The sequence below is a fragment of the Geotrypetes seraphini genome, chromosome 9 (genome assembly GCF_902459505.1).
Source record: "Geotrypetes seraphini chromosome 9, aGeoSer1.1, whole genome shotgun sequence".
NCBI lineage: Eukaryota > Metazoa > Chordata > Amphibia > Gymnophiona > Dermophiidae > Geotrypetes > Geotrypetes seraphini.
Genome location: NC_047092.1, coordinates 16,015,875 through 16,029,828, shown reverse-complemented (window position 1 = coordinate 16,029,828; position 13,954 = coordinate 16,015,875). Strand labels below are relative to the sequence as shown.

Sequence of the window (13,954 nt, the reverse complement as noted above, 5' to 3'; positions counted from 1 at the left end):
GAGTGAGTTCATGCTCTAGCATACCTTGATCTAGAAGTGAGGTTCGTTCCTATCATGCTCTGTTCAAACATAATCTAGGAGACACTGCCCCTAAGAAGATATCCAGGGACACAGTTTTGGAGGAGCAAGGCCACCAAGAACCAAAAGCCAGGATTCAAATCCCACCGCTGCTCCATATGTAGGGTTACCAGACATCTGGGAAGATCCAGACAGGTCCTCTTTTTAGAGGACTGTCCAGGTGCCTGGAAGGATTTCCAAAACCCAGCAGTTTGTCCAGGTTTTGGAAGTCCCTGCCCTCAGGGCCGCATCTGCACATGTGCGGACGCCGACGTGATGACCTCATATGCGCGTGCATGTGATGTTATTATGCAGACATATGTACATGCGCAGATGCAGTCCCGAGCTCGGAGAGGTTCATGTGAAGGCGGGGGGGTGAAATGGGATGGAGCTGGAGTCAGAACAGGGCGGGTCTGGGGCAGAATGGAGCAAAACCCCATTTTTCATAGAGGAAATCTGGCAACCCTACCATATGATCTTGGGAAAGTCACTTAACCTCCCCTTGAGCTCTCCAGTGACAGAAAAATAACTACTATCCATGAATAGAATTCACCTCAAGCTACTACTGAAAAGTGAGACAAATGTCATTCCAATTCGAATCCTAGAAGCCTCAGCTCAGCTCTGGAGAAACAGGGGCATCAAGAAAGAGTACGGCCACAGCCTCCTCTCAATCCTTAAGAGGAAAACAGTGACAGGAATCAAAGAGGAACTATGCTACATCTCCTTAGACTTCAACAAAGAAATTCACGATAAAGACCATCACCGGGAAAAGGACTTTCACCTTCTGGATGGGCAACAAATTACTCTTGATCAGGAACGGTTTCTCTGCCCTGAGCCTATGTTCAAGCCAAAAATGCTTTTGGATGACTCTTCTGGTCTTCATTCACTCGCCTTCAGCAGTATCCTGAAGGCCCCGGAGACCTTCAGATCCAAAACACTGTACCGGGTGGCCCTCTCAGGGGGTTCAACCATGTTCCCCTGTTTCCCAGAGAGAATTCGTAATGAGCTGGTATGCCTTGCCCCTGAAGATTACCCTTTCCAGGTCATGGCAAGTCCCAGAAGAATCAACAGCACTTGGTAAGGAGGCTCTATTCTGGCCTCACTCAGCAGCCTGCAAGGAACAATGATGACTCAAGAGGACTACAGTGAACATGGGGCTGGCTATGTCCATCAGAAATTCAACTAAGCTGACAATAAAGACTAAATGAAAGTCAGGCAAGACTCATTGTCTTGGGGAGAAGATATATGGGGGTTTAAATGAATGTAAATGGTACTTTTTTAGCCTAAGTCATAAAATTTGTTAATACAATAAAAAAAAAAAAAAGAAAGAGAACACCACTTTGATTCCAATTCCGATAACTTTTCCAGCAATCTGATATTCTATGTGCTGCCAAAGTAATACATTTACAGGATAAGGTGGAAAGAAGGAGAAAACCACAGAATGAGATTATCTACAAAAGTAACAGTGGAATTTCCTCATCAAATGGCACATTATCTTCGCAGCAAGTCTGGGTTTTGGAAGGGCAGAAATAGAAACTACAGTTGTTTTCGGTGATCCAACCAGCTGTAGTAAAGTCAATTTATTTAATATACCAGCACTTTATGATAAAAAATTTAGAATTAAAAAAACCCCCAACAAATTAAATAGGGTAAGAACAGAAAGAAGACAAAACGTAAAGGATAACAATTGAGAACATGGAGAAAGAGGGAATCAGGGATTACAAGAAAAACAAAAAGGTTGGGGAAAGGGATGAACAACGTGGTAAGGGAGAAAACAAAGTATTTAATTCTGCCCACACAAAAGAAAAGTAGCCACCGGAAGGAAGTAAGTGAAGAGCTAAAGGCCAAAGAGAAGTCGTATGCCTTTAATTGTGCCTTGCAGGTTACAAATGAATTCCCTGAATGAAGGTAAAAAGGCCAAGAATTCCAGAGAGTAGGAGCCATAACAAAGAATGAAGAATTCCTATGGAAATCCAGAAAAAGTTGTCTAAATGAGGGGATGACTAATGACTGCTGTTTTGAGGAGCGTATGGCAAATATGGGACCGGAAGACTATATAAAAACGAGGGAAGATCATGTCACACGTGAGGTTTACAAAAGTCTTGGATAATTTCCTAAAAGAGAAGTCCATAGGCCATTTGGGATCTAGCTAGGTACTTGGGACCTGGGATGGCCACTGTTGGAAACAGGATATTGGGCTTTGACAGACCTTCGGTCTGTCCAAGTGTGGCAATTCTTATGTTCTTATGCGAGCCAAGTACCGTATAGGACAATCAAGGCATTGTGACATCACTGATGAGGTTGACTCTTAGGCTTTATGACATCACAATCTCAGCTCTGGAATGTTGCTACTCTGGGTTTCTGTCTGGAACTTGGGACCTGGGTTGGCCACTGTTGGAAACAGGATACTGGACTTAATGGACCTTCAGTCTGTCCCAACATGGTGATTGTTATGTTCTTAATGTCTCTGTTTCTATGCTTGAAGTACAACTGCAAGATTTCTATCTAGGGCTCCCAGTGCCTCTTTTGGTAACCAGAAAGTGATCATTTATGCACTGATCGCATCCTGAAGGACCATCCAGCCTCCAATTAGTGGTAAAAGCATGTATTTCCCTCCCATGAAAAAAGTCTAGCAACCACCATTGGAAACCATTTGCAAACAATGAGATGGAGAAAGCAGGAGCAGCCAGTGGAGGGACGTAAGGTCTTGTGTACAAACTCGATATGTAGGTTGATAGAGGCTGAACAGCAGGGTAGAGAAGCAGAACCATGGACAAAAAACACCAAGTCATGAAGCAGCCTTTCAACAGATATTATAGAAGTCATAACAAGGGCACATAAATCCAGAAGGGAAATACTGATGGAAAGAACAGTCACACCGATAAACCGTACTGTATCTGCTGGCTTATTCTATGGTTCTGTATTTAAAATAGGATTCCCAGTCCCTCCTCCTCTAGAGCTGGGCCTGATGCCATTTCAAACCTACCTCAGTTCTGATATGAGGCCTTCCTCCACAGTACTGCTGCATTCCAGTCCCTCAGACAACTTCCTGAAGCATGGGCCTGGCCCTGTTGTATGCAAGGTCATCTAGTGAGTAATGACCCCAAACATCAGAGAATTGGCCATTTTTCTGTTAGCTCTCCACTTCTCAACAAAGATTATGCTACCATCATAAAGACACTCAGGAGATAGTGTTTGTATCCCTGACCTCTATTTTTTTACCTGTTATGTACTTGGTCTTGTAAGACTGTATATATTATAATCTGTGTATGTGAATTGTGAGCCGCTTTGGTAAAATTAAAAAAAAAAAAAAAAGCAGATTATAAATGTTTTAAATAAATAAATGCTACATCTATGTGTATTGGTTTTCTACTTTATTAATAAAACCAGAGGATCCTCAGCAACAGATGACTGAAGGAAAACCCAGAAATCAACGTTGATCTAAAATAGGGATACCATATAGCTCCAGAAAAAGGAGAATGGATTCAGACATCCGGGTTTTACTTCTATTGAAAGCAATGGAAGTAAGGAGGACGGATTGAGATATCCGGGTTTTACTTCCACTGAAAGGAATGGAAGTAAGGAGGACGGATTGAGACATCCGGGTTTTACTTCCACTGACAGGAATGGAAGTAAGGAGGATGGATTGAGACATCTGGGTTTTATTTCCACTGAAAGGAATGGAAGTAAGGAGGACAGATTGAGACATCCAGGTTTTACTTCCACTGAAAGGAATGGAAGTAAGGAGGACGGATTGAGACATCTGGGTTTTACTTCCACTGCTTTCAATAGAAGTACATAAAACCCAGATGTCTCAATCTAGCCTCCTTTTTTCTGGAGCCATAATGTAAACCAGGAGTGTCCAACCTGCGGCCCCAGTCGAGGGCAATGCAATGTTTTCCTCTGCTGCCCCCGGGTGTTTACCATCTTGTCGGCTCCCTCCTCTGTCTTGCTGCAGCGTTTGCACATTTGTGCGGCCCCAGAAAATTTTTTTTCGGCCAATGCGGCCCAGGGAAGCCATAAGGTTGGAAACCCCTGAATTGTAAACCCTATGACAACTTACCCAGTTCCAGGCTAGATATTTTAAGACAGTACTGGATTTCTAACCACCCATTCCGGTGTATTGTGGGACTTGCAGCACTGGTTTCAATGGGTAGAATCAGGCACTGCAAATCCCACACTGCTTTGGAATGTAAGTTCAAAACCAGGACTAGCCAAAAAGTCTCTAGACTGGAACTGGAATCTCTGCCTGCAGTCCTATAAGAGGGCTACAGCTATGTATTTCTATTAGACATAAACTGATGTATGTAAATAGCACTAGATACTTGAATTTAGAAATGGCATCAGGTCACCTGCCTATTCTCAAAGCACCAGACATACACTATAAAAAGCTCTCATAAAACATTCCAAGTTATTAGAACAGTGTTCTGAAGAAAGAACTTCAGTGCCACCTTGTGCTAGAGCCCAGAACTGCAGTTCCTGCACTCACCTAAATAAAAGGCAAGCAGAATACCTGTCAAACAAGCATCTTGCCACATGAGATCTAATCAACTGTTATTCAGGCAAAATTCCCTTGTGTGCAAGTTTACCAAAGGAAATCAGCTAAACAGCGGTGTTGTTAAGGAGCACAAATAAGTCCTTGTATCCAAGTCTCATATTTAATGACTGGCTCTGATTGAACCTGGCAGGGCAAGCAAGATATCGATAGTTGTGAAAACCTGGACCCAGCACAATGGAAATGCTAATTCATCCCATCTACCCTATCATTCTTCTTCCTAGAGTTTGTTTCTGAGTCCACAGGATAAGGAATTGGTTTGTTTTAGTAAGATGTGCGGATAGTTATATCACAAAAATAAAAGGAGCCTAGAGGTGGACTCTGGAGTGTGAGGATAAAACCACAACTGTAACTTAATATCTGTTTATTCATGCTCAATGTGTGTGACAATTTGCCTAATCATGCACATAGAAAGTAATAAATCAAATACATCATAAAAATATATGCTGGCCCATTTCCCTGGTTATTTACCAGCAGTACACTGGCATTTTGCAAAACTGTTAGCAGAAAACAAGAGAAGCAGCTTCCATATCTATATGCTAGCACTTGGACATGTATTGATTACACTGTCTAGGGTTAAAGCACAGTTACTTACCGTAACAGGTGTTATCCAGGGACAGCAGGCAGATATTCTTAACGTATGGGTGACGTCACCGACGGAGCCCCGGTACGGACCTTTTTAACTAGAAAGTTCTAGTTGGCCGCACCGCGCATGCGCGAGTGCCTTCCTGCCCGACAGAGGAGTGCGTGGTCCCCAGTTAAGATAAGCCAGCTAAGAAGCCAACCCGGGGAGGAGGGTGGGACGTAAGAATATCTGCCTGCTGTCCCTGGATAACACCTGTTACGATAAGTAACTGTGCTTTATCCCAGGACAAGCAGGCAGCATATTCTTAACGTATGGGTGACCTCCAAGCTAACAGAGAGGGAGGAGGGATGGTTGGCCATTAGGAAAATAAATTTTGTAACACAGATTGGCCGAAGTGTCCATCCCGTCTGGAGAAGGCATCCAGACAGTAGTGAGTAGTGAACGTGTGAACTGAGGACCAAGTGGCAGCCTTGCAGATTTCCTCGATGGGCGTGGAGCGGAGGAAAGCCACAGAAGCAGCCATAGCTCTGACCCTGTGGGCCGTGACAGCACCTTCCAGTGAGAGACCGGCCCAAGCATAACAGAACGCAATGCAGGCAGCAAGCCAGTTGGAAAGCGTCCGTTTGGAGACAGGACGACCTAGACGGTTAGGATCGAAGGTCAGAAAGAGCTGAGGAGACGAGCGGTGAGCTCTGGTACGGTCAAGGTAGTATGCAAGGGCACGCTTACAATCCAGCGTGTGCAACGCCTGTTCCCCAGGATGGGAATGGGGCTTAGGGAAGAAGACAGGCAATACAATGGACTGGTTGAGGTGGAAGTCCGAGACCACCTTAGGCAGAAATTTAGGATGGGTACGCAGAACCACCTTGTCATGGTGAAAAACAGTGAAAGGGGGGTCGGCAACCAGTGCATGCAGCTCACTTACCCTCCTGGCAGAGGTGATGGCAATGAGGAAAAGCACCTTCTATGTGAGAAATTTGAGTGAAGTTGTGGCAAGAGGCTCAAACGGAGGTTTCATGAGGGCTGATAGAACCACATTCAGGTCCCAGACGACTGGAGGAGGCTTCAGAGGTGGTTTGATACAGAATTTGATACAGAATGTAACCCTTTAAATATATATTTCCTAATGTTTCATGATTGTAAGTTTTTGTAATTATGTAATATTATTTGTCTATGTAATAATTATCCCAAGTTTTTATTTATTCATTTATGTTTGTACATCGCCTAGAATGTAGAATAGGCGATTAATCAAATTGCATAATAAACTTGATAAACTTGATAAACTTGACATTGAAGAGGCCTCTCATGAACCGGGAAACCAGGGGATGAGCCATGAGAGGTTTTCCGAGGATAGGCTCATGAAACGCAGTGATGGCACTGAGGTGGACTCTGATTGAGGTAGACTTGAGGCCAGCGTCGGACAGAGAGAGTAAATAGTCCAGTACAGTTTCCACCGCCAATGAGGTGGGATCGTGATGATGAAGTAGACACCAAGAGGAGAACCGGGTCCACTTCTGATGGTAACATTGGAGGGTGGCCGGTTTCCTGGAAGCATCCAAAATACGACGGACAGGCTGATACAGATTCTCTGGAGAGGTCAGCCCGAGAGAAACCAAGCTGTCAGGTGGAGCAAGGACAGATTGGGATGTAGTAGCGACTGATGCTGCTGTGTAAGCAGAGTAGGAAACACAGGGAGAGGAATGGGCTCCCTGGAGCTGAGCTGGAGCAGGAGGGAGAACCAGTGTTGGCGAGGCCACCGAGGAGCGATGAGAGTCATGGTGGCTTTGTCCCTGTGGAGTTTGGATAACATCCGCAATATCAGAGGCAGTGGAGGAAAGGCATAGAGGAACCGATCCGTCCAGTTGAGCAGGAATGCATCCGGGGCCAGACGGTGAGGAGAGAAGAGTCTGGAGCAGAACTGGGGTAGCTGATGGTTGTGAGGAGCTGCAAAGAGGTCCACCTGTGGAGTGCCCCAGCGAGCAAAGATGGAGCGGAGCGTGGGAGGATCCAGGGTCCATTCGTGAGGTTGAAGGATGCGGCTGAGATTGTCGGCCAGGGAGTTCTGTTCGCCCTGGATATAGACAGCCTTAAGGAAGAGACTGTGGGCCGTGGCCCAGGACCAGATGCGGATGGCCTCCTGACAGAGGAGGGGAGATCCGGTGCCGCCTTGCTTGTTTATGTAGTACATGGCGACTTGGTTGTCTGTGCACAGGAGAAGGACCTGAGGGTAGAGAAGGTGCTGGAAGGCTTTGAGAGCATAGAACATGGCTCTGAGTTCCAGGAAATTGATGTGATGTTGACGCTTCTGAGGGGTCCAGAGTCCCTGGGTGCGAAGATCTCCCAGGTGAGCTTCCCATGCATAGGGGGAGGCATTTGTGGTTATGATCATGGAGTGAGGGGGTAGATGAAAGAGTAGACCCCTGGAAAGATTGGAGGAGTTCAACCACCATTGAAGAGATTGCTGAAGAGACGATGTCACAGAGATGGGATGAGAAAGAGGATCGGTGGTCTGTGACCATTGGTTGGCTAGAGTCCACTGAGGTGTCCTGATGTGGAGTCGCGCCAGAGGAAGTACATGGACCGTCGAGGCCATGTGGCCCAGGAGGATCATCATCTGCCGAGCTGGAATGGAGTGATGAAGGAGCACCTGACGGCAGAGGTGGAGCAGGGTTCGATGGCGGTCGGAGGGGAGAAATGCCCTCATTAGAGTGGTGTCGAGAACTGCTCCAATGAACTGAAGTCGCTGTGTGGGAAGCAGATGCGACTTGGGGTAGTTGATCTCGAAACCCAGGAGATGGAGGAACGAGATGGTGTGTTGAGTGGCTTGTAGCACAAGCGGAGACGTAGGTGCTTTTACCAGCCAGTCGTCCAAGTAGGGGAACACCTGAAGGTCGTGAGACCTGAGGAAGGCCGCCACCACAATAAGGCACTTGGTGAACACTCTGGGTGATGATGCGAGGCCAAAGGGTAGCACTTTGTACTGATAGTGATGGTGCTGTATCTGAAACCGTAGGTAGCGACGTGAGGTCGGATGGATTGGGATGTGAGTGTAGGCTTCCTTGAGGTCTAGGGAGCATAGCCAGTCGTGGTGGAAGAGAAGAGGGTAAAGCGTAGCCAGGGAGAGCATTCTGAACTTCTCTTTGACTAGACACTTGTTGAGGTCCCTGAGATCGAGGATGGGACGAAGGTCTCCTATTTTTTTGGGAACCAGGAAGTAGCGGGAGTAGAATCCCTGACCCCTTTGGTCCGGAGGTACCTCTTCGATGGCATTGAGAAGAAGGAGGGATTGGACCTCCCTCAGGAGGAGGGGGGTTTGGGAGGAGTGAGAAGCAGACTCTACGGGAGGATGGTCTGGTGGAAGAGTCTGGAAGTTGAGAGAGTAGCTGTGGCGAATGATGTTGAGGACCCACTGGTCCGAAGTGATGACCTCCCAACGGCTGAGGAAAAGCTGAAGACGTCCTCCGATAGGTTGAGGGAGAGGTAGCGATGGTGGAAGACTGGCTATGCTCTGGAGAAAAGAGTCAAAAGGGTTGAGACGGCTTTGATGAAGGAAGAGGCTTGGCAGGTTGAGACTGTGGGCGAGCCTGAGTCTGATGTTGGTGGCGAGGACGGCGAGACTGTTGTTGAGGCAGGTTGAGAGGTCTGGCCGAGAACCTACACTGGTAAGAAGACTGTTGTCTGTAGGGACGAGCAGGTGGAGTCTTCTTTTTAGGTTTGATCAGAGTGTCCCACCTGGTCTCATGTGCTGAGAGCTTCTGGGTTGTTGAGTCCAGGGACTCTCCGAAGAGTTCATCGCCCAGACAAGGTGCGTTAGCCAGGCTGTCCTGGTGATTAATGTCTAGGTCAGAGACTCTCAGCCATGCCAAACGGCGCATGGCCACCGCCATGGCCGATGCGCGAGAGGTCAGCTCAAAGGAGTCGTAGATGGAGCAAACCATGAATTTCCTGAGTTGTAGGAGGCTGGAAATTTGTTGCTGGAAAAGAGGGACCTTACGTTCAGGAAGATATTTCTGTAAGGAGGAGAGCTGTTGCACCAGATGCTTCATGTAGAAGGAGAAGTGGAAGGTGTAGTTGTTGGCTCTATTGGCTAGCATGGCATTTTGGAAAAAGCGCTTACCAAATTTATCCATGGTTTTTCCCTCTCTGCCAGGAGGGGTGGAGGCATATACACTGGAACCCTGAGATTTTTTCAAAGTGGATTCCACCAGGAGGGACTCGTGGGGCAATTGAGGTTTGTCAAACCCTGGGATTGGAATAACCCGGTACAAGCTATCCAATTTACGAGGGGCTCCGGGAACAGTGAGGGGAGTCTCCCAGTTTTTATAGAAAGTTTCCCGTAAGATGTCGTGGACGGGCAACTTTAGAAATTCCTTGGGAGGTTGCTCAAAGTCTAGAGCATCAAGGAAAGCCTGAGACTTCTTAGAGTCGGACTCTAAGGGGATGGAAAGAGCTGCTGACATCTCCCTAAGGAATTTAGAGAAATAGGATTGCTCTGGTTTTGAGACGGTGTCGGTCATGGAGGGTTCTTCGTCGGTTGACGAAGCGTCCTCTTCGGTACCGTGAGGGGAGTCTTCCCACAAGTCTGGGTCCCTAACGTCGGGGTGCGTACGTTTGGACATCGGTGTGGAGGGCTCGGCATGGCGGCTCTTTGAGAGAGATTTGCCTGAGCGCACCGAGGCGGTACCGGGTGAGGAGGACCGATGTCGTTCCTGAGATCGGACAGGGTCGGCAGCATCACGGGTAAGCACTGTGGGTGTTTCTGCCAAGAGCACCGGCATGGAGGTATTAATCGGTACTGAGGGGGTCGACACCGATGGGACAGTGCGAGGCTCGGACCGGTCCTGTGCCGGAAGGTGCGGTGCCAGCAATGCCGGCAACAGTTGTTGGAGCTGTTGTTGCAGCTGCTCCTGTAACTGTGTTTGGAGTATGGCTGCGATGCGGTCATCCAGGGGAGGCACCGGTACCGCTTTTTTCTTCTTCGGTACCATAGGTGCCGCTCTACGCTCCGGCGATGAGGAGGCCGATGATGAGGCACTCACCGAGATCGGAGCGGAGCGTTTGCGGGGCCGGTGCGGTGCCGGAAGGGCCGGCGTCACAACCGTGGCAGGAGGGCGCTCGAGGGAAGTGGAAGGCTTCTTAGCCGGCTTACCTGTGCCCAACGACCCCGAGGAAGGATCCGGTGGTGTCAACGTCGTCGGTGCCGACTTTTGGGGTGCCGTCGACATCGCGGCAGGTTCCATGGCAGATCCGGTACCAAACAAAATATTTTGCTGGATCTGCCTATTTTTCAAAGTGCGCTTTTTAAGCGTAGCACAGCGGGTGCAGGTGTCAGCCCGATGCTCTGGACCCAAGCACTGCAGGCACCAATTGTGCGGGTCGGTGAGAGAGATCGGGCATGCACACCGCTGGCACTTCTTAAAACCCGGTTGAGGGGGCATGAAGGGAAATACGGCCTCCGCAAAATCAAAGCCGGAGGCCTGTATGGTGACAACAGGCCCCGCCGGGGCCGGCGCGAAAAAATAATGAAAACTCGACGAGTTTTTTTTTTTTTTTTGAAAAGAAAAATAAAGTAATCCAAAGGGAAAAAGGAAGAAATTCGGAAAAAATACGCGAGCGGGAAGGCAAACTAATAATTTCAACGGCCGTTGAAACACATGCCGACTTCTTCGCTCCGCAGAAACGAAGAAACTGGGGACCACGCACTCCTCCGTCGGGCGGGAAGGCACTCGCGCATGCACGGTGCGGCCAACTAGAACTTTCTAGTTAAAAAGGTCCGTACCGGGGCTCCGTCGGTGACGTCACCCATACGTTAAGAATATGCTGCCTTCTTGTCCTGGGATAAAGGATATTTCATAGGCACTTTAGACTATAATCTTTAGGCAAAAATATACCTTCAAACTATTTTTCTTTTTATTTGATGATATTTCTTAACCTTTTTGCCTTTTTTACACACCCGATTAATAAACCCTCAAGTGATTAACTAGGAGGATGGTATATCATACACTATGAACAATTTTCAGGGTAGTTGAAGTCCAGTGATCCAACATTGGAGCAGCAGTTTGCTGTATAAGATAAGTGTTGCTGATTTGAGAGTTTAAAGTATATATCAAGAAAATAAAAGTAAAAATTAACATCTATGGGGCAATTTGATTGATGAAATTATTGAAGTACCGTATTTTTCACACCATAAGATGCACCTGACCATTAAGACGCACCCTAGATTTCGAGGAGGAAAACAAGAAAAAAACATTCTGAACCAAATTCTCCCTGCCAGGCTTTGCACCCAACCCGAAACTCCTTGCCAGGCTCTGCACCCTGTCCCCCTTCCCTGCCAGGCTCTGTACCCTGTCCCACCTCTGGTGACCTAGTGGTAGGCCGAGACAGGACGGGCAGGGACAGGGCATAGGGCAGGTGACTTTTTAAAATATGCAATGTCACCTCAGTAACAACTATAGAAAAATAGACAAATATAGTGCAAAATATAGACAGCAAATATAAATTCTCAAAACTGACACATTTTGATAACTAAAGTGAAAATAAAATAATTTTTCCTACTTTTATTGTCTGGTAATTTATTTCATTCTTTCCTTCCTCAAGCCCAACAATTGTCCCTTCCTCCCTCTGTCCTCTTCCGCCCCCCCCCCCCAGCCTGCCTGGCTTGCCCGCCCACTGGATTTAGTTACCTCCCACTGCTGCTGCTGTGAGGACATGTCGGGAGTAAGGCTTCTGGGCCAGCGGCATGCAATCACTGCACCCACCTAGCCTTTCCCTTCTACGAGCAGTGGCGGCGGTCCTGCAAGGTAACAGGGGAGGGGGGGGATTTGGGTATTCGCTCCATAGGACGCACCCTTTTTTCCACCCACTTTTTTTGGGGGAAAAAGTGCATCTAATGGAGCGAAAAATACGGTAATTTGATTGATGAAATTGAACACTCATGAAGTACAGGCACACATTATTAACAAAAACATTATAATCAATAATAAAATAAGGGATGGGATGGAGGTAATGATATAACAGTAACCCAAAACGACACTGAAGATACTTATTTCACTTTTTTCTTTTTATCTAGTTTCTTCTATCCTATAAGCAGGGACAACATAAGAACATAAGAAACGCCGTCACCGGATCAGACCGAGGTCCATCTAGTCCGGCGATCCGCACACGCGGCGGCCCATTTAGGTACTCCTTTTTGGAGACCCGGATTTACCGTATCCCTCAATATGATATGCAAGAAGGTGTGCATCCAACTTGCGTTTGAATCCCAGAACAGTAGTCTCCTCCACAACCTCCTCCGGGAGTGCATTCCAAGCACCCACCACGCGCTGGGTGAAACAGAACTTCCTGACATTTGTCCTAAACCTGCTGCCACTCAGTTTCAGTCTATGTCCTCTTGTCCTCGTCACATCAGAATATTTCAGTAATGCTTCTTTTTGGTCTATTTTATCAAATCCTTTTAGTATTTTAAAAGTCACTATCAAATCCCCTCTCAGTCTTCTCTTCTCAAGGGTAAACAGCCCCAGCTTCCTGAGTCGATCTTTGTAGGTCAAATTTTCCAATCCTTTGATAAGTTTCGTGGCTCGCCTCTGCACTTTTTTTCCAGCAGAGTTATATCCTTTTTAAGGTATGGAGACCAGTGTTGGACACAGTATTCTAAGTGCGGTCGGACCATTGTTCTATAAAGTGGCATTATGACCTCTTCCGTTCTCCTCGTAATCCCCTTCTTAATTATGCCCAACATCCTGTTCGCTTTCTCAGCCTCAGCCTCAGATAATGGAGATTTATCCATTCAGGGTTCTTTCAAAGAGGTTTAACTGGTCCTGAATGTCGATGAATTATTAACCCTTTATGAATTTTGGAATTATTTAAAAATATTGAGTTGATTAGAAAGTAACAAGATTAGAAGGCTATAATAATTTAGTTAGGTATTTTAATAGTAATTAATTTAAAATTGAAGCAATAAAAAAGATTAATGTTAAGATTAAGGTAGGGAGGATGGGTTCAAGCCAGTGATGTTCTTCTCTTTGAAAGAACCCTGAATGGGTAAAACTCCATAATCTGAGGCTTGTCCCTGCTTATAGGATAGAACAGGGGTGTCCAATGTCGGTCCTCGAGGGCCGCAATCCAGTCGGGTTTTCAGGATTTCCCCAATGAATATGCATTGAAAGCAGTGCATGCAAATAGATCTCATGCAGATTCATTGGGGAAATCCTGAAAACCCGACTGGATTGCGGCCCTCGAGGACCGACATTGGACACCCCTGGGATAGAAGAAACTAGATAAAAAGAAAAAAGTTAAATAAACACCTTCAGTGTCATTTTGGGTTATACCAATGGTTTATGTGAATATTCATGTATCATATATCACACATCAGTTCTTATACCTTGCATAAATTTTGCGCCCAATTGAAGTTTCAAAAGCAAAATTTGCTTTCTGTTCTTCTGAATGCCTCTAGAGCAGTGGTTCCCAACCCTGTCCTGGAGGAACACCAGGCCAATTGGGTTTTCAGGCTAGCCCTAATGAATATGCATGAAGCAAATTTGCATGCCTATCACTTCCATCATATGCAAATCTCTCTCATGCATATTCATTAGGGCTAGCCTGAAAACCCGATTGGCCTGGTGTTCCTCCAGGACAGGGTTGGGAATCACTGAACTAGAGACACCTGGGAAACATCCTTACAATTAAATTCATAAAGGGAATAGTGAAAGTGACACAATTTCAACTTTTATATGTTATAGAAGAGGGTTGCGGAATCT

The 13,954-nt window shown here is 46.6% G+C and overlaps 1 protein-coding gene across 1 annotated transcript; it reads left to right on the top strand.

The window, feature by feature from the left end:
* The first annotated feature begins 595 nt into the window (after positions 1–595).
* Positions 596–1,138, top strand: LOC117366875 (actin, cytoskeletal 3-like). The gene has a single exon (XM_033958844.1). It carries the CDS (start codon positions 596–598, stop codon positions 1,136–1,138), a length of 543 nt encoding a protein of 180 aa, XP_033814735.1.
* The last annotated feature ends 12,816 nt before the right edge of the window (positions 1,139–13,954 follow it).